At 46.8% G+C, this 21974-nt stretch overlaps 4 protein-coding genes and 1 non-coding gene across 8 annotated transcripts in view; 1 reads left to right on the top strand and 4 right to left on the bottom strand.

The window, feature by feature from the left end:
- The first annotated feature begins 466 nt into the window (after nt 1-466).
- The window catches only part of LOC135904086 (uncharacterized), a 54910-nt gene continuing 33402 nt past the window's right edge, over nt 467-21974 (top strand). Inside the window, exon 1 of one of the 2 annotated variants that reach the window (XM_065434681.2) lies at nt 467-1041. In XM_065434681.2, coding sequence (XP_065290753.1) covers nt 1030-1041 — 12 coding nt within the window. In that variant the 5' untranslated portion in view covers nt 467-1029. The remainder of the gene's footprint in view (nt 1042-21974) is intronic. The other variant, XM_070531882.1, reaches the window with a different exon arrangement.
- Nucleotides 2373-4219, bottom strand: LOC135904088 (uncharacterized). Its single transcript, XM_065434683.2, has 2 exons — nt 4085-4219; nt 2373-2931 (listed from the first exon to the last, which is right to left on the bottom strand). Exons 1-2 carry the CDS (start codon nt 4175-4177, stop codon nt 2437-2439), a joined length of 588 nt encoding a protein of 195 aa, XP_065290755.1. The 5' UTR covers nt 4178-4219; the 3' UTR covers nt 2373-2436.
- LOC135904087 (uncharacterized) lies at nt 6209-8207 on the bottom strand. The gene is made up of 2 exons (XM_065434682.2): nt 7290-8207; nt 6209-6803 (listed from the first exon to the last, which is right to left on the bottom strand). The coding sequence occupies exons 1-2, from the start codon at nt 7731-7733 to the stop codon at nt 6435-6437; spliced, it is 813 nt and encodes a 270-aa protein (XP_065290754.1). The 5' UTR covers nt 7734-8207; the 3' UTR covers nt 6209-6434.
- Nucleotides 10523-10714, bottom strand: LOC135904144 (U2 spliceosomal RNA). The gene has a single exon (XR_010565025.1). It is a non-coding gene; the product is annotated as a U2 spliceosomal RNA (small nuclear RNA).
- Nucleotides 11722-21690, bottom strand: LOC135904130 (uncharacterized). 3 transcript variants are annotated; one of them, XM_065434748.2, is made up of 6 exons: nt 21373-21690; nt 18738-19017; nt 17624-17876; nt 15620-15861; nt 13718-13960; nt 11722-11921 (listed from the first exon to the last, which is right to left on the bottom strand). In XM_065434748.2, exons 1-6 carry the CDS (start codon nt 21572-21574, stop codon nt 11807-11809), a joined length of 1335 nt encoding a protein of 444 aa, XP_065290820.1. In that variant the 5' UTR covers nt 21575-21690; the 3' UTR covers nt 11722-11806. The 3 variants fall into 3 exon arrangements, with proteins under 3 accessions (XP_065290820.1, XP_065290819.1, XP_065290818.1); XM_065434747.1 differs by having other exon boundaries at nt 17624-17879; nt 18738-19014; XM_065434746.2 differs by having other exon boundaries at nt 17624-17879; nt 21373-21689.

Here is a 21974-nt window from a genome sequence, read left to right as displayed (position 1 = left end):
TACAAAAAGCATTGGATATAGTGTTCGGTATAGTGTTCGGTTCGGTATCAAAGTCGTCGCTGTGCGTGGTATTTGTCTCTCCCTATACAACCCCCCCCCCCCCCCCCACACACACACCCATTTAAAGCTTCCCCGATTTTTTAAATCTGCGACGAGGGTGAACCAGCCAAGAGCTTTATCAGCGTTCGAAGGCGCGGGGTTGTGGTGTTACCGAATTGAGCTTATCATGACACTGCTGCACATTATCAAAACTACAAGGTCGAGGCTTTCAAAGGAATTATTTTGCCTCTCCAGAATTACTGTGAATGTGTCAACCCTAGCTTTGTATAATTTTACGAAAACAAAAAATGATAATATTACCATGCATAAGCCGCTCTCAAAGCGTTACAACCTACACAACGCTTAGCAATTGGCAATTTGTAGTCCCAGCAAATAGTTCCCATTCTTTCTATTCGATCGAAAAAATTAATTACAGAATTGAGTAAAGCGTCATTTATAATGCACACAAACACACACCCAAACTTCCACGCAGTTTTTATCAAGTTTTGGCCCACGTCATAACCACGCAGTCTTTCGCAGTGGTTCATTCTACTTGACAAACGCGTATATCGAAGTTATCGCTGGCAAAAAGTGCAATAAGTTCGATTAAAGAACGGCGGGTTTTGATTTAGTTGAGTGAAGACGTGACCGCACGCACTAAAGCGCAGTTCTAAAAGGGCAGAGCCGAGCATAACACGACCACTATCCCGTCAGGAAATTTCTCGTAGGCTACCATTGCGTGCAGTGGTAGTGTGCAAGTGTGCACTTGAATAGCTGTCCACATTACTATAAGAAGCACTGGCTTGGTCTTCATGGGCAACTGGTGCCCCGTGTATTCGTGCGGACTCGTTGCCCAACTGACGGTTCGCGTTCTTGTCCAGTCTTGTTAACGTTTGGCTCCTCGCCACTGACGAGTCCCATCCACCTCTATCCGGCGGAGAACGGGGCGGTCCAGGCGCCACCACAAAGAAGATCGCCACCAGTGCACATATGATGCCGATGGTGAGTCCTAGAAAGGCGCGGAACCAATCGAATCTCCGAAGGTCGTCGATCGCGTCTGTTGCTTGAACGGCTTGTCTGTTCCAGCGGTGAAAAAGGCTTGGGGATAGCAGGCTGCTGTGGCAGTGGGTAACCAAGAAACGCAATGCGCCTGACCACTGGCGCCATTGCCAAGTCTGGAAACCCGTGTCGCCGCCGGCAATTTTGGGCGTGGGCACTTGAGATCCTGTCGCTACTTGCAGCTTTTTCGACCGAGCGGGGCCGCCTCTGTAGTCCCCTAGATCCTCAGTTGCTGGAACTGCGTACTGTGGTAGAGCGGCCATGATTTTTACTTCCTGTAAATGGCACTTACCCACTGCGGGTGATTGACCAGAGAAGATGTGGCGAACAAGAAAAGTATGAACCAATCTAAGAAATACAGATTACATAATGGGTCGACTTTAAAATTGGCAATCAAAATAAAACGTGCAACGATAAAGTAGGGGGTACAGATGTTAGCAGCGAATTTTTTAACACAAACTAATTGGGGAACATTACACGAACCACAAGGAACAGTCACGCTCGGTTGTGTTGTGCGAAATGGCGGTGGTTTCATTGGAAACACGCTGGAATGCCCTGGAAAAAAACACGCTACAGTTTTACTGTCACGACATTAAGGAGTCGGTATTTTAAATACGTTTTATTTTTTCGTCATTCGGTGGCGCGCGTTGTAACCAGACCTCGCTGTACTGCCACCACTCGGCATCCTGTATTAATATGCTGGGCAAAGAGAGCTGACTATGTTCAAACTTAATAATGAATTAAGTAGCAGTACAAAATTGCATTTGGCATTTCTTCAGATTCCGAGTCTTGCAAATGTGTTTATGTTTTGCAGCGTCGGCAGGAACGACGAACGCGTGCTTACATTTAGTACATTTTGCCCTTCGAATACTTTTGCCAGAACAGTACTGTACACTTTCAAGTTACTTTTCTGTCATCTACAGAAGAATTTTACTTCGTCCAGGTCGCACTGCGTGTTCCAAGAGTCTCTTGCCCTCGTCATCACCGCCTTCCGTATGTTAGTACTAACAGGAGTACGTGCTGCAGCTATAAAAGGCACCAGCCGTCTATACAGTCGAAGCCGGAATGTTTTAAATGTAGCTCTATTCTTGTCGCCTCCGGAACAACGTTGAAATAGACAACTACAAAATATTTGAGAGCGCGGAATTCGCGTGTCTTCGAACTCCCTGGCCACTGAAGAAGGCACCTTAAAATTTCGCAGAAATGTTGGGATATTCGAGCGGTGAGATTGGCGTTAAATGAGAACACAAGCAAAACGGAGGGGGCCAGCGGACGATAGCGATATATATTTAACGTTTTTCAAAATTAACGTAAGCCTGGTGCGCGCATGTTGCCTTCCTATTTCTTGACATTGACACTATTCAGGGTCTCGCTTGTCACTGCGGTGGCCCGTTCTCCGATCACGGAAACGTTCGCGCCACCCCCGTCCTCCGACAGCGTCCAGGTCGAGAGGTTCGTCTCTTGGTCTGTTGCAGCGACACTATGCCCTTTGGTGGTGAAATGCAAATAGTGCTGTGTGGACGATCCGTTCTGGCCTTTCCCCGCCGTCGCGTAGTTGCGGAGGGCCCAGATGGGCGAGTCCAGGTACAGGAGGAGCAGGGTGGCAGTAGACGCAAAGGCGAAAGCCGCGCACACCATCATAGGCAGGCGGTCTCGCAAATGGTTGCGAGTCTCGGCGGCGCTTTCGGGGGCAATTTGGTGCATGGCCCGGCCGCCCTGTTCGAGGTCCCTCGGAATCAGTGATATGGAGACGGACGGTCGGACTTTCAAAGGCAGCTCTATGTCCTTTTTGTCTGGAGTCCAGGCAGTCTGCTCAATCGGCAGCTCGTCCACCTTCACGTGAAACAGTGCCGCTCTTACACGCTCATGCTTTCAACGCTCACTGAAACTTCACAGCGTAACATATTAGGGTAGTTGGTTATCAGTGACTTGAAGGACTACACATTAGAAGCAGACAGTGACGAAAGGAAATAACAAGTATAGTGGGCACATTTTCTTACTTTCAACAACACCCAACAGTGCATGCTTCCAGTATAGCGCTTACAATAGGGAGCGCTATACGTGAGCACAGCTGTGCGTTTCTGGACAGATGTCAGTACTGTCCCTCCCTCTGTACTTCGCCGCTGCACTGAGCCGTAATAGCTGGCTAACTATTTCTGTAAAAATTCACTGCCGTCTAACATGCATGGGTCAGTCCCAGCTGCCACTGCCGTGCTCCGATCGCAGACGAATGTGAAAATGCGTACTCCTGCTACGTAATAAGGAGGCGTAATAGATTACGGTGCTTACTAAAGAGCCCTAGATAATCGGTCGTCTGGGTCCCGGTGGCTCTATTCTATGGAGTACGACAAAAAAAAAATCAGGACTATGACCTAACATTCAGCGTTCAAGCGACACCTTTATTAGGCAAAAAAAGTATCGCACAAGTGACAGTCTTAGGAGTTATAACATATATGCAAACACAAACTGGAATTCATTGTCGTATAGCGCTGATAAGGGACTACTATCAGCGTAAGCAACGTGCCAACTGTGCTTTCTTCCTGATAATAGCGATTTTTTTTTACATAGCCATGTATTTACTTCCTTTCTTACATGTATTTCTCAGGCTTCCTTCCGCCTTGCTTAGTCGCACGCTCTACATCCACGCATGGGGGCCACAAGTGCGCTTACTTCATCTATGCGATTTACCGTGAACTAGCGTTGTCGTCGATTACCAGTTGCCGTTGCTGCAACGTCTTTTGCTCCATGACTGGTCTTAGGCTATCCCCCGTTAATCGCAGTCGTGCACGGTTGCTTACACGGAGTGCCAAGTGTTCTGTCTGCACAGTCTTCTCACTTCATAATGAGCGACAAAACTAAACGAATGTATAGCTTAAAAGTTAAGTATCGACGCCAGACACGTCTTCACTGCGGCTGAGGACAGTACTGCGTTTCAATACTGAAACAACGAGAGCGCGAATAAATGCTGCCTAGTGGAAAAACCAACCTTATTTTGCCTCCGAGCCCAGGACCTCCTCTGGGGTTCGTGCCAATGCTTCATCATTTTGTGTAAATTCTTCTGGCTCATTTCTCCTGCCATGAGGGGACAATTTGGCCCCAACTGAATGCAAGCAGCTTGTTCTTCTTCTTCTGCTGTTTGATTGTTTGTTGTTGCCTTCTTCTTTGGCCTCCTTAGTTTCATTTAGTCCTCATTTTGTTGTTTCCACAGTATCCCCATCGCTCATACCCACTATGGCGAATTGGCCAATAATCAGGGGAAATGTTCAATATGACAAGAGCAATCAAAATCCTAGGACTGATAGAGAGCGTTAATGAGACCATCAGCAGCAAGAGCATGAATAGGAGAGCAACGAAACGTTGAAAGGCACTAAAAACAGGACATTTTAGGGGGGGGGGGGGCGTCGGTTGGAATCAATTACGAAGTTCTGGACGGCGTTCTAAATATCCATGTGGCTGAATCAAATGCTCTAGGCCAATGGAAGGAAAACAGAAACCGAAAAAAATAAAGTCGGTTATGTTGCCGGGCGAGTTGGTTCGAAGTCTAGGTGTACATATTAGCTCGACATGGAAACAAATACTGTGCGCGTGCCTGCATGTAACGTACTGCTTTCAACACGCAATAGATGGTATGAAGGTACAAGCGCACCAATACTGCCGTTGCGTTCCTTTATTTTCTCGCAAACTATTTCATGTAGTGCGTCTTCGTTTACATACAGCCTGCCGAGTGGCGACAAAATAAACGCGCTGAGCCGGATTCCTGTATGCACTTCGTTATTTTTCTGCTTTGCAGGCATTTATTCGTATTGATGCTGCTTTCGGTGAAGTCCCATCAGTTTGGCTTTATTGGAGCTAAGAGCAAATCGAACGTCTCGGATTTTTACTGTAATTTATATTCGACTCGAATTATTTCAACACATATTTAATTTACGTTACTCTCTAATTCATGATCAATTTAATTGTGCGAGGTGCGGTGTGCACTTAGCAGACGTGCGCTGCTCCTTGCAGTGGATCTAGCAGGAAAGGTGCATTTATCAAATAAAGGCATTGTTTTAAGCGTACTGTATAAAAGTGACAAGTAATACATAGCAAATATTTAGGCAAAAAGCGCAGACGATTATAATGGTTGGCTGGTCGTTCCCCGATGCCATGGCACAAGCCACTCCGGGGTATCAGCCATGAATCGGGCTGTAAGAAGTTTTATGATCTTGGGTTGCAGCGCCAAGGGACACGGACACAGACCAGAGGCAGACAGGACGAACGCTATTCTAGCGCTCTAGTCTATGCTTCTAGTCTGTATCCGTGTCCCTTCGCGCTGCAACCCACGATTGTGTTACCGTACCAACTCGCCCAACTTTCTATCCCTTTGCATGAAGTTTCAAGCAAATAAAAATTTGGGGGAAAATAAATTGACACGGAATTAGTATCTGTACTTATTAAAATTAAATATTTAATCCAGTTTTCTTCTGGGACATTCGCTGAATCAACAATTCTCATAATGGCGCATTAATATTTGCAGTAAGCTCGTTGCTTAATAGTGTGCGTAATTCACTGGTGGCGGTCATGGTAAAGACAATTTTTTCCCCATTTTAATAATTACCTGCCTTAGTTTCATAATGTATTGTACTTCAAATTACAAAAGTCAGACTTCATCAAATGAAAATTCCAGAAAATTTAGTTTGAAGTATTTGAGATATCCTTCATTTCACTCCTTTCCTATTCCTTAGTTATTTATATTTAATCGATTTGCATTCCTTCCTCTTGGAAGGCCGTCCTACCGAAAAAAAGAGACATATGCCCCATAACTCCGATATCCAATAATCCGATATGTAACATATGGGATCTCATATAAAAAACAGTTTTTCCGGTGCCCTATATGACATTATTGGACGTGGGAATTATGAGGATACGCTTTTTTTTAGTAGGATGACTATATTTTACTCGATTTATGTTTAGTTTACTTGTTCTTTTCTTTTTTTCTTTACGCATCATAAAATACGACCGGATTTTTGATAGGACAAGCTAAACTACATCACCGGAATGTTGCGTGAACAAACTATACGGTACAAGTTAACTTCTGTGCTCGTTTGTTCCCTGTCATTTGCTGCGTTCAAACAAGAGCATGGCAACTTTTAATTCTTGAAAGAAAATGATACCATCCTCGTCACACCAAATCATTTCCACTCAGTGCACGACATCCATGAACGTCGATGAGAATTTTCCTCGAGGTATGACGACGGTTGCTATATGGCAAAAAGCCGCGAAGATGTACAGGACACCGAACGCAAGACGCACTCATCGTGATTGTCGTGTGCCTCCCACTGGTGTGAATCTTGTTATTAGTGCAACGTAAGATTCCATTTCGGGTCGCTCGGGGCGCTCGAATTCGTCGCAGTAGGCGGTTCTGGAGTTTCCGTATCGTTGTTGACTGCAAGAGGCGGGTTCCGATTTTGAATCTTGGGTTCGCGCGCCGGCTGGCGATTGGTCCTCACCGCCCTCTTCCTGCCAGTTGCCGGCGCCGGCGTCCTGCCTTCAGCAGCGGCGGCGATGTCTCTGAAAGGTTCCGTGGCGGGCCCGGCTTCTGGGCCGCCGTTAGGCGACGCTTCCTCAGCTTCTGGCTGAATCATGAGGCGTCGCGCCAGTTTCTCGGCCTCCTCCTCTTCTGCAGCGGCTGGAGGGACTGCGTGTACAGGATGAGCGGCGGGCACCTGAAGATAAACAGAAAGTCAGATAAGTAAAGTGTATACCAGGAACTGGAGACGAGACCCTACAAGACGTCCGCAACTGTTTGCTGACACTTCTCGTCGTGCCGTACTAGGTGGTTCTGTCAAAGTTCTTCTCGGCCTCTCAGATGTGATCCTTCACCGTTGACACTGGCATCGCGCGGATAGTACTTAAATGACCTTCACAGGATAAAGCCTCGTTCCTCACGCCCTCCGAGTTTCTCCTTCTCTTTCCTACTTTACCTGCGCTCTAAAAAGCCAGAAGGTTCGTTGGGCAAATCTCCAACAGTGTGCCTCAAATCGCCACAATATACTGCGGTAACCAGAAATAAACACAAAAGCAAGTGAGGCTTTTCCAAAATCGACTCCTGCTTCTATCTTTCTTTCTTTTTTTCCGCAGTGATTTAAGTTATGCGTTTTGTTATCGGGACCTCGAATGTCTCGCATCTCACCGTCTACCGATCGAGCTACCTGAAGGTCCATAGAAGGGCCGGCGCCCAGATCTCTATTCCTTCCGCGCAGGCCGGCGTAGACACCGCCCGAGGTGATGTAGCGACCCGTGGCCACCGCGCAAGCCACGAATCCCGCCGTGATGACGCTGACCGTGAACAGCACGAGAATGGACGCGAGGCTGTTCCCGCTGGACCTCGGCGCCACCGGGGCTACAGCCGCGGCCACAGCAGCGCAGCCGGTATTGCACTTCCCGGAGGCCGCAGCTCGAGACGGCTGCTGCCGGTGGCGCTCGGCGGTCGCGAGGGCTCCCAGCGCTTCTCGTTCTATCTCGGGGGGAGGAACGATGAGCTTGGATTCCCGAGCCGCCTCCAGAACTTCGGCCAGGCTCGTTGTACGCCGGGTGACAGTGGCCGAATTCGTCGTGCGACCGCTCGAGGTTCCCGCGCCGGAGTAGCGGTGCATCTTTGCGTACCGATTTCGAAGGCGGCGATGGCGGATTGGAAGAAAGAAGATGCGGCAAGCTGGTCCTAGCTAAATCGACGCAGATGCGAGCACGGTCTTTATCGAGCGGCGGCGCTTCAGTACGCTGTCTTTGCCAGCCGTTAAAGCAGTGTGAGCTGATGATGATAGCTCATTCGTTGGCTCGAATACCGCTCAGCAAAAATTTGCACTAAGACACAGAAACGAGTGAATATAGGTACTTCTCTAAACGGTGCGCCAAAATTTGTCTTCGGCCGCGGAATTAATCTCTAAAGGCAAAAAAAAAGGGAGTGCTTAAGAGCTGCTCAAAAAGAATCCATAAGTGCAATTCATAACTGCTCTTTCGGCTGACGACCCCTTGGGGCGATTTCTACTTTTTTTAGACTCGCAGCAATACAGTAATATTCTAAGTTTTAGCGTCACTGTACTATTCATTTAAAGAAAACACACTTGTAAAACTATTTTGGGCCACTCCTCCGTAGGAGGTAAGGGTAATTATACTGAATAAAAATAAAACAAATACTCCGACGTCAAGACACTCGTGCTCTTCGAATCGCCATATCGAGCAGCCTAGGTTGGAATCACCTCAGCGTTAGCAGGCAGTGCCACCTCCGCATACAAATACGGCTGAAACTGCAGTTGTCATCCCGTAAAGATTTATTCTAGGTCTTCAGCATTACAGTACCCTCTTTACTGCAACCATTGCCTCAAAGCAGTTTTTTCAAGGTATGAACATGATAATCACAACGACGCCACGCACTTTTTTGCTAACTATGTGTTTCATTGAAAGTGTCCCTTCAAATTCTTAATGATTGAAGGCTTTACTATCTTCTTTATTCACACCTCTTTCATAATTTTGTTCGGTTAGTCTGACTGCTCACTCGCTTATAATAATCTTGTTTCATCAGTATTTTCTTCTGTAGTATTTGTATAAACTATTATACTTAGTATTTCGTTTACGCTGCCTTCTGGCGCCCAATTCTACGCCTATCCCCTTTATTGAGCACGTACCCATCATAGTAAATCGTTGTCGTCATCAACAACAGCTCGCTCTTTTCGGATACTACCTAGTGCGGCCTATTGTGCAATGTTACCCTACTCATACTAGTCCCACTTTTGTCTCAGATTCCTTCCACGACAATTCCGGCCTCTGCGACAGACGCCACGATGGCTGGCAAGATTTCTGTCGGCGGCTAGCGTCGTGAGAAGGTTATTCACAGGCACCGTCTTTGTTTTTCTTTTTTTTAATGCGAAGACTTCTTTTGCGGACTTCAGGCGCTTTGAATCCATCCATCCATCCATCCATCCATCCATCCATCCATCCATCCATCCATCCATCCATCCATCCATCCATCCATCCATCCATCCATCCATCCATCCATCCATCCATCCATCCATCCATCCATCCATCAACCCATCCATCCATCCATCAACCCATCCATCCATCCATCAACCCATCCATCCATCCATCCATCCATCCATCCATCCATCCATCCATCCATCCATCCATCCATCCATCCATCCATCCATCCATCCACCCACCCACCCACCCACCCATCCATCCATCCATCCATCCATCCACCCATCCACCCATCCACCCACCCACCCACCCACCCACCCACCCATCCATCCATCCATCCATCCATCCATCCATCCATCCATCCATCCATCCATCCATCCATCCATCCGTCCGTCCGTCCGTCCGTCCGTCCGTCCATCCATCCATCCATCCATCCATCCATCCATCCATCCATCCATCCATCAACCCATCCATCCATCAACCCATCAATCCATCAACCCATCAATCCATCAACCCACCAATCCACTAACCCAATACAATACAATCCACTCCACACCACTGCAGCCCACCCCACCCAACCCTACCCCAATCCTACTCCAACCCTACCCCAACCCATCCCATCCCATCCATCCATCCATCCTCTTACGTCGTGATGGCGTCGTGGTCGTTCCTTACAGAACAGCATGTCGTATACAGAACATACAGAACAGCATGTCGTATACAGAACATACAGAATAGCATGTCGGAAACTGCCGTTGGCTGCATCGGTGAAACCTAGTTGGGTAGTGTTGAGTATGAGTTGCGATGGGGTGGCCACGCGTGGTCAGGACTCCCGAAGAGTAGCTCGCTTACGAAGTGCAACGCCACGAACTTAGGCGAAAGTACGATGGTGGTGCGCGGCAGACACCACCGAAGGTCGTGGCCGAGAGGCCGACCGTAAGCGGCAGGCCAGACGGGTCGACACGCGTTGCGAATCGGAGAATGCGACAGAGAGATGCGAAAGTTTCTCCTACATCGAAGTACGATGTCGAAAGATTCATGGTTACTCACTTTGCGTGGGTTAGCTGCGATGACACTGCCCCTCTAAAGGTTGGGTGATTTCAGTGTCGATGTGCCCAAACCGTAAAGGAAGTGGTTTACACGTTTCGTGTTGCCCACATCTCGCTTGAGATGCCACACCGATCTGGCCCAACCGTCCAGCCAGCGGCGTATGTGCATTATTTGACATTATCAAAGAATGTGTCTCCAGTTGCGAATATGCCGATCAGTGTATACCGTAGCGGCCACAAAGTAATTGCGACCGTCGTTACTAAGTGACAGTGAGCGATGCAATAAATAATTTACAAGTTTCCTTAGCACGATGATTTCAGCTCCGCTGGTCATACACCTCCACAGGGCGGAATGGCTTTGAATTTTTGCAGTGAAGCTGTTTATGGCTAGGGTCCCCTGCATTTTTGCTTTGCGTGTGCAAAAACTGTGGGCCAATCCTGAAGATAGTGCAATACCGGGCCGACCCGCGGCGGAGGTGAAGCAGGCTTCAAGCACTCCCTCCCCCCCCCCCCGCTTGCAACAGTAAGTTTAACATCGTGGGTCGAAATAGAACCCGTATCAGATATTAAGCTGATAAGAACAGATAGTAGACTTCGACCCGCGTCGGCCCTGTCTACGTTCGTAACGCCCTCTCCTTGTCGGCGTTCCAAGCGCTTGAGTATCTACTTTACTTTCCTTCCGCTCTCCAGTGGTAGCGGTCTCGTCGAAACGTCGCGCGTGTCCAGTTTCCTCCGGCTCCTCGGGGAAGCGGTGGGGTCGTCCACGCGAATGTATACAAACAATCACGGTAGGAGAGTTCGTACTTCTGTTAAAAATTCCGTGTCACCTCTGTGTGGTGTGCTAAACAGCTTCGCTGGTCACGCACTTTCACATAGTGGAATGGCTCATAATTTTTTTCTTTCTTTCTTTTTGTGGACACATTGTTGCTCGCTGGAAACAAAAAGAAATTATGGGGTTTTACGCGCCAAAACCACGATCCAATTTTCCAAGGGGACTCCGGACTCCGGAAAGGGGACTCCGGACTCCAAGGGGACTCCGGATCCAAGGGGACTCCGGATCCAAGGGGACTCCGGAAATTTGGACTACTTGGGGTTCTTTGGCGTGCACCTAAATATAAGTACCACGGGTGTTTTCGCACTTAATTCGCCCCTATCGAAATGCGGCCCCCATAGTCGGGATTCGAATCCGCTACCTCGTGCTTATCAGCCCAACACCACAGCCACTAAGCGACCATGGCAGGTGTGATGGGAGCGCCTACAGACTTTGACGCAGACTGCAGCATTAACAACCGTTCGCTCTAAAACCACCTTTATTTTTCAGATCTGGCGTCCCTTAGTTGAGAGTAGTGGTTGTCGTTCACAGACCACAAACATCACTTATATAGAATAACTTGTAATATTCACATAAACACATTTAAAGCCTGCTTATTAAATTCGTCAGAATAATTAAAGTACAAAATAATTTGATGTGAATCTCTAAGAAAGCTGTTGGATTAAAAAAAATTGCACGAATGTAAAGTGTTAAGCAGCTGAACGTGCTAGTTTGGAGCTTAGAAAGTTTAAAAATATATTGACGTGCATTGGGAGTCACTCGTATTGAAAACAACACAGACACAACATCTCAGTGGAGATATACAATCTATAGGTAAATGTAGTGTTGTTTCGGAGATGACTTCCCGGACAGCAAGAACAGCTCGACGGGCGTGTTAAGCCACTGGCTTATTCCCGCACGCCTTCTGACATGCCTCGGAACTCTTGAAGTTATTTTTCCCTGTTAAGCAGATGTGACCACGAAGATTATCCGGGCTTGCTTCCAGGCACCTGTACAAAAGTGTCAAACAATAAACAGGATGTCATCACTCGGCCACTTCTACGGCGACATCCCGCAGAATTCGTCATTGCACGCCAACGAGCGCCCAACCGATACTCCGTTCCTCACTCTCCCCTTTATTTTTGTCTCTGTCCTCGTGTGGTGACGTCGGCATAAAGGAAGTTTTCATACGTTTGCTCTCGTACAGATTATAGAGCGCACACCTAACGCACGGTTAGTATTTGGGTTCTTGAATGGGTTTGTCATCTCTGCGCCCTTGCAGAAAGGTGATGCCGTTTTCGTTAATGCGAAATCCAGATCACTGCGCATGTATACAGTCAGCCGCATGCGAGCATGGCGGCCGTAAGTGGGATCTTTCCTCTCTCCTATACTATAGCACAACGTCGTCTTCGCCCACTACAGTACCTGTTGCGGCCACCGAACTAAGTGCACAGACGCCACTGTACCTATGGAGCTATATATGCGGGGCGCAACGACCTACACATAATTTACCAACAATGCTGCGCAAATGCTCACTAGGTTAGCCCGCCCAGCTCGAAATTGCGCAACGCTGCACAGGCACGAGTTCGAACCACAGAGGCGCTGATCTTCGCTTAGAGTTGTTTTTCTTTGTCCACAGGTGAGGGTGAAACAGACGATGAAGTGGCAGCGCTACGACACGATAACGACTCGATGATGACGACAGACGTCGTCGTTTGCGTAACGGAAAGGACCGACACAGCAAACGCATCTTCAATCTCTTAAATGTCTTCGCAGTTACTGGATGTCAGTGTGTTACGTAGAATGGTTTCGAAGTGGCTATCTACTAAATGGTCATACTTCAAGCACTTGCCGGCTTCCATTTCGCATTTGCAACATGTTTCATTAAAGAGAGTAATTTTATCGGTTAACTGTTTGGACATTTTGATTATTCACGAAGCGTCCATTTTATTATAATCCAACAATATAAAGGGAGGATAGGGCCAGACACCGCAGGCAATTTTCAGAATTTTGAAATTCTTTGTCTAATATAGACAATTCATTGCATACCATGAAGTTTTAGTATCCTAGCGTGCCGGCAGTGTTCTTTCAACAAATGCAGCTTACGAAGTATTCCTAGCATGCTGCTCTATCCCATTCCTGCTCTGTCCCACTACTATTACTCCGCGCTCTCAGTCTTCGCCGGTCCGCTACTACAACCTTCCATCCTACCCTTCATCTTCTTTCGTCACCGCACATGGTTACGTTTGAAAAAAAAAAAAAAAACATTGAACGGCAAAGGACACAGAACCTCAATGCAGAAGTAGATCTGGGCCGGTATTTTGTAGCGATGCCTTTTCCGATTCTATGCTTTTTCAGGCTTTTCGCGCTTGGCCAGTGGTCAGAGCGATGGCCTACCCACATTATCAGCGGGATCAGGCGGCCCTGTATGGTGGATGATAAGAATAGCATAGAATAAGGCATAAGGCATCGCTACGAAATAGCGGCCCAGCTGTTATCATTCAATGAGTCTATACAGAAGTCACACTGCTGTTAAGACTGATGTGTGATAGCTGCCTGGACAAGATATGATAATGATAGCGAAAGGTGTCTCGACGCGTCGTGTCCCGCTGATCGCTGAAACTTCTGGGTGTGAGACGTACAAATGAAGCTGACGGTCACTTTGAGAGACACGTGGCCAACGAATGAGAATAAAGAGCACACACGTTAGGATGGTATTTCCAAGTTCTCTCTAGCCACCGTTAGCTACATCTAGCGCACATCTATCATTTATTCACTCTCTTCGAGAATAGAGAGAGAGCCCTACCTGAACATGCCGTCCCCGGATGACACCGCAAAGTAAGGGTGCCTGATGTGAGCCTTCGCGCATGCGACCGGTTGTGGCTGACGGCACACCCAGTCGCGCTCCGCATGGTGTGCACACCTGTTGTAGCATTCCTGGAAGGTGCCGTAGGTATCGCTGTTGGCTGACGGACAGGTACCAGAAGGGTACTGCCATTGACGACAGGACAGACCGTCGTGGAACCACCAGTGTTTTTTCATGTCCATCCTGCTCGGAGGCGCAGAAAGTAAGGGAAAAGACCGCGTAGAAGCCGGAAATTAAAGGTCCCGGCTATCACCGACATAAACAGGCAGACAAATGAAAATGGCAATCAGTGTTTATACATTCGTCCCATTTATGTATGGCTGAACAATGAACGACACCCGCAAGCCTACTTTTAAACATCGCTACATTCTTTTAGCTTTCCGTTCATTCTGCCGCTTCTAATTCATGCTACTGTTGTTATCGAATGAGGCCGATAACTCTACACGCCTTTCTCAACAGGGCACTGAAGGGCGACGAACATTCCTATGTCTATGTCTGCGTTGGCTATGTCTGACACACTGACACGAAGTGTGTCAGACAAAACTCGCGCTTCTTCGTGTCAATGTTTCTTCCTACCTAGCCGGTGTTCTACTTTTCTCCGTTAGTGTCTGTTGTACCTACCGCGAGAACAACGATTGGCGTACTGTGACTACGTTGCCTGCCAAATGTCTATACTGTTTATTTTGTATATGACCTCCGTGGTCGAGACGGTTATACGTCGTGCAACGACGTATAACCGTCGTTTTTTTTTTTCGGTGTCTTTATCTTGGCAAACCTTGCCTTTTGGATATGTACTGTGATGTGGTTGTATTTGTAAAAGGGCTGTGATATAAGGTGTCAGTGTCTATCACGCACGTGCATCAGTTGCACCTGAGGACCTCGTCAAAGAAGAAACCAGAGCCTATTGACCGACTGAAGTCAGTGCAATGTTCACAGTAGGCACTATACAATCGAACGCACTGCTGGCTGCTGTGGGGTGCGCCGATGGTGTATGTAGTTGATAGCTCTCAGGCACGAATGTTCGTTTGACATGTATGCGCATTTGCGTTACCGTATGACAGTCCCCGTGTTCCAGGCAACGTATCGTCGCGCGTGCTCAGGAGCCAGTTCTGCGGGTGACATCTCGCAACTCAGTTTTCAAAAATAATGCCTTTTTCATAGGAAAAGAAGAAGCAAAATATTTCTACGAAGGTTACAACGGTGGTGGTTCCTTAACATTGCGGTTACCGGAAGTGGCTACACTTCTCTCGAGCTCAATATTTTAAAATTTCATTGAACTGTAAAGTTTCAGTTTACTAATGCTAACGAGAAGATTGTTCTTATGAATCCGTAATTGTTCATGCAGCCAATTGTTCGCGAAATGGAGGCTATTAGCAAGAAACGCGGAAATTTGCTTTTTGCGAAATGTGATTTGTTATAGAAAGAAAGGCAGACAACTTTCGCAATAGCGGCCCACACTCTTCGGAAGAATATTGTACCACAGATGTCGCCACCAGATGTTTTCGTCTGAGTTTTTTGCAAGTATTATGGTAATATGATGTTACTAACTAATACGATGTTAGTTGTGACTATATGTCGTGCCAAATGTAAGCAATTCTGCCACCGTGCGTCCTTCGGTGGATTGTGTGTTCACCTTAAGGTACTTCAAGGGTTCAGTGCACGGAGACGGGCTCTCCAACAACCATTCAGGCTCGCCGAAAGAACTGCTTTGTTCCCTGAGTGTAGCTGCTTCAGTCCGCGACCACTATAATGTAACTGCAGCAGTCGCCTCTCGGCAGTAGCGTTTCACAAAGTCCAAACAATATTTACAACTTGGCCACGATGTTCCCCATATCATCCCACCTGGCGCAAGTGGAGAAAATCGCTGGGCCGCCGCATCGCTTCTGCGGGTGCTTCCGGTCGACACAGAACCGCTCGCAGTCGCTCAGCGAGCTGAACCCGTTGGGACTCCGGTTGCAGATGTTCGGGTGGCCACGCGTGCTGACCAGGCAGGTGCCTCCATCGGCACCCGCAACGTGGTAGAAGGCACTGGTCTCGTTCCCGCAGAACACGAACTGAGCGCGGCCGCACCTCGAAACGCCCTCCTGCGAAAAACGTAAAGCGTAAACGCGGATGGCGGCCCCTTGCATGCGGTATGAAAACAGGAGAATGTTTCTTCGCCGCAAGGACGCGTCACTTTAAGTCCACTGCTTTAGTGTGACGGTATTTGGCGTCGCGAAACAAACACTTCATAGTGACGACGGCGGACTTTCGTATGGGCCACAACCGTAAATCCATGGCCCAGTTCACAGCGCCTAGGCGCATCCATGTTGCAGTTCGCGCTGTTCACAGTGCACCAGCCATTATCAGCATTCCTCTCGCGGTGGCGGCTTCTCGTCGTCGTTGCACTGCTCTCGTCACCGTCATTCCGCCACAGTTGATGTCGTTTCTTGCATATGGCTGATGGAGTTTGCATTTGCTGAAAGTTGGGAGGGAGTCGCGGGAGTAGCTGCTTTTGGAGTAAATGAATTCAGAGGCCGAGAAATAAGTGAAGTCTGCTGTTATCTAAAACAAGAAAGTATGCACAATAAGAAACGCGGATTAAATGCAATATGAAAACGGGATCTCATTTGGTTGCTTTTGTATTGTTGTAATTATTCCGGTTTGTTGTTCTTTTCTTCTGCAAAATTCGAATGCGGGACTCCTATAGTGTAACGCGCGTGCGCTATGACAAAATCCCATGTTATTAGTTTGTTAACTAACGTGATATATTACTTTCCCGATTATTAGTATCTGCTTCCAGCTAGTGTTCGAAGTTGTGGCATGCAAACTAAAAAGCAGAAATGTGTTAATTTCCATGCCGTTTCTTTTTTTAGAGAAATTCATTTAATTTTGCGGGGATGTTCCATTTACTATCCACTCATCTTTGAGCCTAGATAGATCAATCTGTCGTCGTTTGTAGGTGACTTAGATCGGCCACCACATTATCCAGAAATCACGGCATTAGGCAATATTGAAGCGACATATTTGCGATTCTCTAGTAACTCAGCGAGAATAAAAAGAAAATTATAAACTGCATGCAAAAAACATTTACGATCAGCAAAACGTACAACCTCAACTTTCCTTTGTCATACCTCTACTTCATCTATACTTCAAACGTACTGATTCTTTATAATCGCGATGCCTCTGCAGCATTCATAGATTCATTGGTATTAAGATTTTAACGTCGCATGCTTCACGCGACATAACTTACATGAGCTTGCCGAACTTTTATATTTTGTTTTGTTACTGTTGTGTATTGCTTTATATTCTCAGGACAGTTCATTTTTCATACATTCTATTTTCTGCATTGTGTTATGTCATGTACGTCTTATTAACTTCTAACCATTCTGAATGCTTGTTTCAGAATTGAATACGATGCAATATATTGCTTGCTATATTTTCATTTGTGTTGTACTTCTCGTATGTGTGTTTGTTCTTTTTATTTTGCCATTGCCCGTACTAACCCTTCCTCCCATAAGGTGCTATAGGGCCTTGGAGTGTCAAAAAAAAGCTACAAAGTTATCAATACGTCTCAAGAACATCAAATCTTGTGCTGTGACCAACGTATTAGAGAACTTTATAGGCTGATTAAGAAAATTGGCTTCCATACTTTGCTAAACTTTATTTTGGTCCCTTCAGGAAATATTTAATTAAGCCTCTTTTCCAGCTGAGCAATACAGTGACCATTCAGCTGTTCTTTGTCAGGACAGTTGTATTTAGGACGATGCTTGACTTTTATGCATAGTTACAGAACCCGTTTCTCTTTCTTTGGTGACCGAGCTCAGATCTAAAGAAAAAGAAATTGACTTCAAAAAGGAGGCTTACATAATTATTCAACTGCGGCTGATCGCTATTGTATGACGGGGACGGCGAGCTGCGTTTCTTCAGCGGGGTGACAGGTGGCGGGGTGACAGGTGGCTGGGTGACAGGTGGCAGAGCGGCGGTGGTCTCCGCACCGGCGGTGTCATCTTGGATATCGAACCTCATGTGTGCGTCGGTACCTTCGAGGACGTCCGCATCAACCTTGTGATTGCCACTGGGAACGAGTTCCATTTTTTCCAATATCGGCTGAGTCACGCTGCTGAAAAGCAAATAAAGGGAGGACAAACTCTGAACTTATAGGCTCGTAGGTTCATTGCTAAGAGACGATGTCCTAAGGTACACGGATGCGACGTCACAAGCGACAAACATGAGCACTGTCTGTTCTGTTCGTGTCTTCGCTCACCGGGGCATTGTGTGATGGCTGGACCATCACGATTGGATACAGTGGAGCGCCGACAACTGCTATATGCGAGAGGGATTTTTCATGCCTTATAGAACTTGATATTCCAATCTTCTCGTACATGCGCGTCTACCCTGCTTCTACCAAAAAATTAGAGTACGCGATCCCTCATAAATGAAGTTACACGTGGAACAAGTTGTTACACCTAAGAGTCGCCAGCTCTTTCTGAGTTTGTAGAGTGCATAAATGATGGGCTTCACTTCAGACATCAAAAAAGTGTTCACCTAAAATATACTGTGATATCCCGAGTTCACTTACTGTAACATTTAAAGAAAAGAACAAATCATACTATGAAATTAGAAATGTTATCGGCACTCTGTTCATCACACCTCCAAGCACGTTAAAAGAAGCCAAAGGTCATTTAAGCGAGGGAAATCATTCTGCGCGAGTCCTTGCCTTCTGAAGCACTTGCCGCTTCACAAGAGTCCTCAGCAGCCGAGAGCGTGGTAGCCCCATTGTTGCAGGAGTCACGCAGACGTACGCACGGTGAAGTCACTAAATTCTTCACAAAAAATTGTATCAACTATGTCGCGAAAATACGAAAGCCGCTAGCAAAGCTTTCAATATGCACGGGTGTTTCCTTTTTTTAGTAGGTACTATAAAGCGTATAACGTGTTGTGAATGAGACGGAGAGCAACAAGAAATGTTATTGCTCACGACTCTGTCCCTTTCGCCGTATCATTGGTGGGTGGGCGCAGGGAGTGCCTGAATTTTAAATCCATCAGGCCGAAGGGCGCGTCGGTGTTTGGTTCCGTTAGCTCGCCAAAAAACAGCATATGTCGGCCTGCTGCAGCGGCCGTCATTAGGAGGCCCAGGACGGCGCACACGGACACTGCCGTGAGCACGAAAGTGAGCCGGTGCAGGAAAGTGTTGCCATCAGCCTCCGCCATCACTGCTGCCCCGGGGCTCCCAAGCGACGGCCCTAACTCAGACACTGCTGCACAAGAATGACGGAGCGTGGGTCAAATTCATGGTAGCCGCGTAGTTATTTATTAATCAATTTATGTATTTATTTATTTATTCGGTACCCACCGCGCCTATGCAGACATTACAGTGCGGGGCGGGGGGGAGTGGCTACAGAAGTAAAATGAAACATAAGTTCCATGTAACGCACATTCACGCGAATGGAAGTGGAAAAAAATACAATAGAAAGGCGATGATATAAAGGTAATGATAATGCATACAAATGTAGTAATTAGAAAGCCAGAGCATAACAAAAACGCAAAGAACAGCAGTAAAAGCACAATAAAAGACCTAAAGAAAAGGATACGCCACTTTGCGCACCAAACAAAGCGCACAGCGACGCTGCAGATGCGATAAGAAAAGGCAGCACAAGAAAGGCAATCATTACAGTGCCAGTGCATTACTAAATGCACCGAAGACCACCGAACGACTAAACACAACAAAAGGCTACGCAATATTTGACTAAGATCTGATTAAGATTAAGATTTGATTAAAATGTCATGGTGGTGTTACACAAATCCGGCGATATGTATGAACGTTTACTTTTAAGAAACTCTTGTTTATAAAAAGGAAAAACACCGTATTGCTCCAAGAAATTCTTACGAGTGGGAAAAGCAGGCGATTCCATTGATAGATGGTTCTCAGAAAAAATAAAGTACTGCTAAAAGCTGCTGTATCACATTTGTACTCTCGTATCTTGTGTTCATGAACTCTGCGTGTTTATGTGAAATGACGTTGGTAAATGTATACGCCGTTTATACCATCGATCTTAGTCATATAGTCGTACACCATCGCTCTTAGGTGCTCTGAGATTCACATTCCAGTATCGCCTTATCTTTTGTTGCACTGAACTGCCTGTCATACAGGGGTATACCGAGTATGTTTCTTGCGACCCTAGACTGTACTTTCTAGGATTTCTTTATTAGTGGGCACCACATAATGCCACCGCATCCCATCGCGTTGACCGGAGCACCACCTGCATTTCTTATTTCAGAATAATAATAGTTGGTTCATGGAAGTAACACTTCAGCGTGCGCGGAGCCACGCAAGTGCCTAGTACCAAGACTCACGCGAGGCCGACGGAGTGTGCCAAACGTCTGAAACACGTCCGATACACGAGCTAACTTCTTCACCTTCAGATCCTCCAAAAACATATAAACATCCCTGAGCTCCTCGTTGCTAGCCTTTATCGCAGATCACAGATCACAGATCACAGATCACAGATCACAGATCACAGATCACAGATATCGCAGATCACACCCCAGCATTTCTAGATCCCTCCATATACTCGCGACGTAAGGCTACCAGCCGTGTAAATGAGTGAACTGAAGTCGACTTCTTTTTCTCGATCCAGCGCAATCTGGTGCTTTGGCGCAGATCAGCAGACTTGGCTCGCCAGTGCATACATTCTTTAGAATTACGCATACAAGATAAAGAACAGCATACGTTTCAATAAAGAACAAGCACAAAACAAGCATCGGAACCACATAATTGACGAGAAGGTGCTCGTGATAGCAGCGCGAAGCACGTAGCGCTCTCCGTTTCCCGGCAAAGATCACTGTTACGCAAGCTGCCACGCTGACGCCAGCTGGCGACGAGGGGTGCGATGTCCCTAGCCTTTCGTATATAAAATTAGCAGCCTAGCAACTGATTTCAATATTGTTGCAGCGCCGCTACGGGCGACGGCGAGTTCTCAGAATTACCATTACGCCAAGTCTTACCATTACTCTAAAATGGCACTACTACCATTATTCTAAAACCATACAGCACTGCATACCCCCCTTAGCAGTAGTTGTGGTGGTTTTCAACAGCTTCGCTGGGCATCACCTTCAGTAGGGCCGGGATGGCGAGCTTTCTTTTTGACTAGCAGGTCGATTATTAGAAGAGGAAGCGATCAACGTTCAATTATTTGGAATTCATGCCGAAACCCCTGGCACCGGTACATCAATGTGAAGTCGCAATTTTCACATTTTCTTTCTTTTTTCCTTCTTGGGTCATTGTCGACGTCTAAAAGTTCCCGAGACTTGCTAAGTTCAATGTATAGATATATTAAAATACAATATAGTACGTCGATCATTACCTACAAAGCATTAACAAGCCCCGCGTAGACGTCGTAAATATCAGACGTCATGGTAAGCAAATGCGGAAACTTCGACATGGCGTCGCCAACCGTCTTTCGAGTTTACGTTTTTCCTGGTAACTACTAAGCGTCTTGCTACGATAAGAGTGTCCTTTCTAAGCACTGCAGAAGCGTAAATTACTAATACAACTCAGCTTATTTTTCGGTTTAGTGCACCTGTAATAGACGTACACGTAAGCGCCTACGCACCGCTATCTTCCGTTGAGGCTGACTGAGGTGGCAGTCCTGACTCCTGGACCAGAGCGACGGGCGCCATGTAGCTGAAAGGAGCCGCGTTTTGTGCAGTGGCGGCGGCTGGGATGGTTCCGTACACCGGCAGCTGCTGGTCGTAGTATTGATATCCAAAGGGGTGGTAGAGTGCCGCATGTGAATACTTTGACGAAGGCTGCATCGTTTTATGCTGCTTGTTTGCCGGCGTGTCAATTGCAAGCTCTCAGACGTGTTAAAAGGGCAGGGCCTCAAAGAACGCCACCACCACGCGCGCTCGGTCTACGTCTTCTTTGTCGGCCACAGAACATGCCCATACCAACGATGAAGAGGACGGCAATATACGTTCCCGAACAATTGCAGAACGAAGGTTCTCATTAGTCTAAATCGTGTCCTGTCTGTTTTCTTATATATATATATATATATATATATATATATATATATATATATATATATATATATATATATATATATATATATATATATATATCGTCAAGGAGAGCAGCAACAAGAGACCGTGAGTGAATAAACTTTATTGTAGGTCCGGCGAGGACGCGAACTCGTGGCGCACCCGGCTAGTCCCA

The sequence above is a fragment of the Dermacentor albipictus genome, chromosome 1 (genome assembly GCF_038994185.2).
Source record: "Dermacentor albipictus isolate Rhodes 1998 colony chromosome 1, USDA_Dalb.pri_finalv2, whole genome shotgun sequence".
In the NCBI taxonomy this organism is placed as follows: domain Eukaryota; kingdom Metazoa; phylum Arthropoda; class Arachnida; order Ixodida; family Ixodidae; genus Dermacentor; species Dermacentor albipictus.
This window is presented reverse-complemented; position numbering and strand designations above follow the sequence as displayed.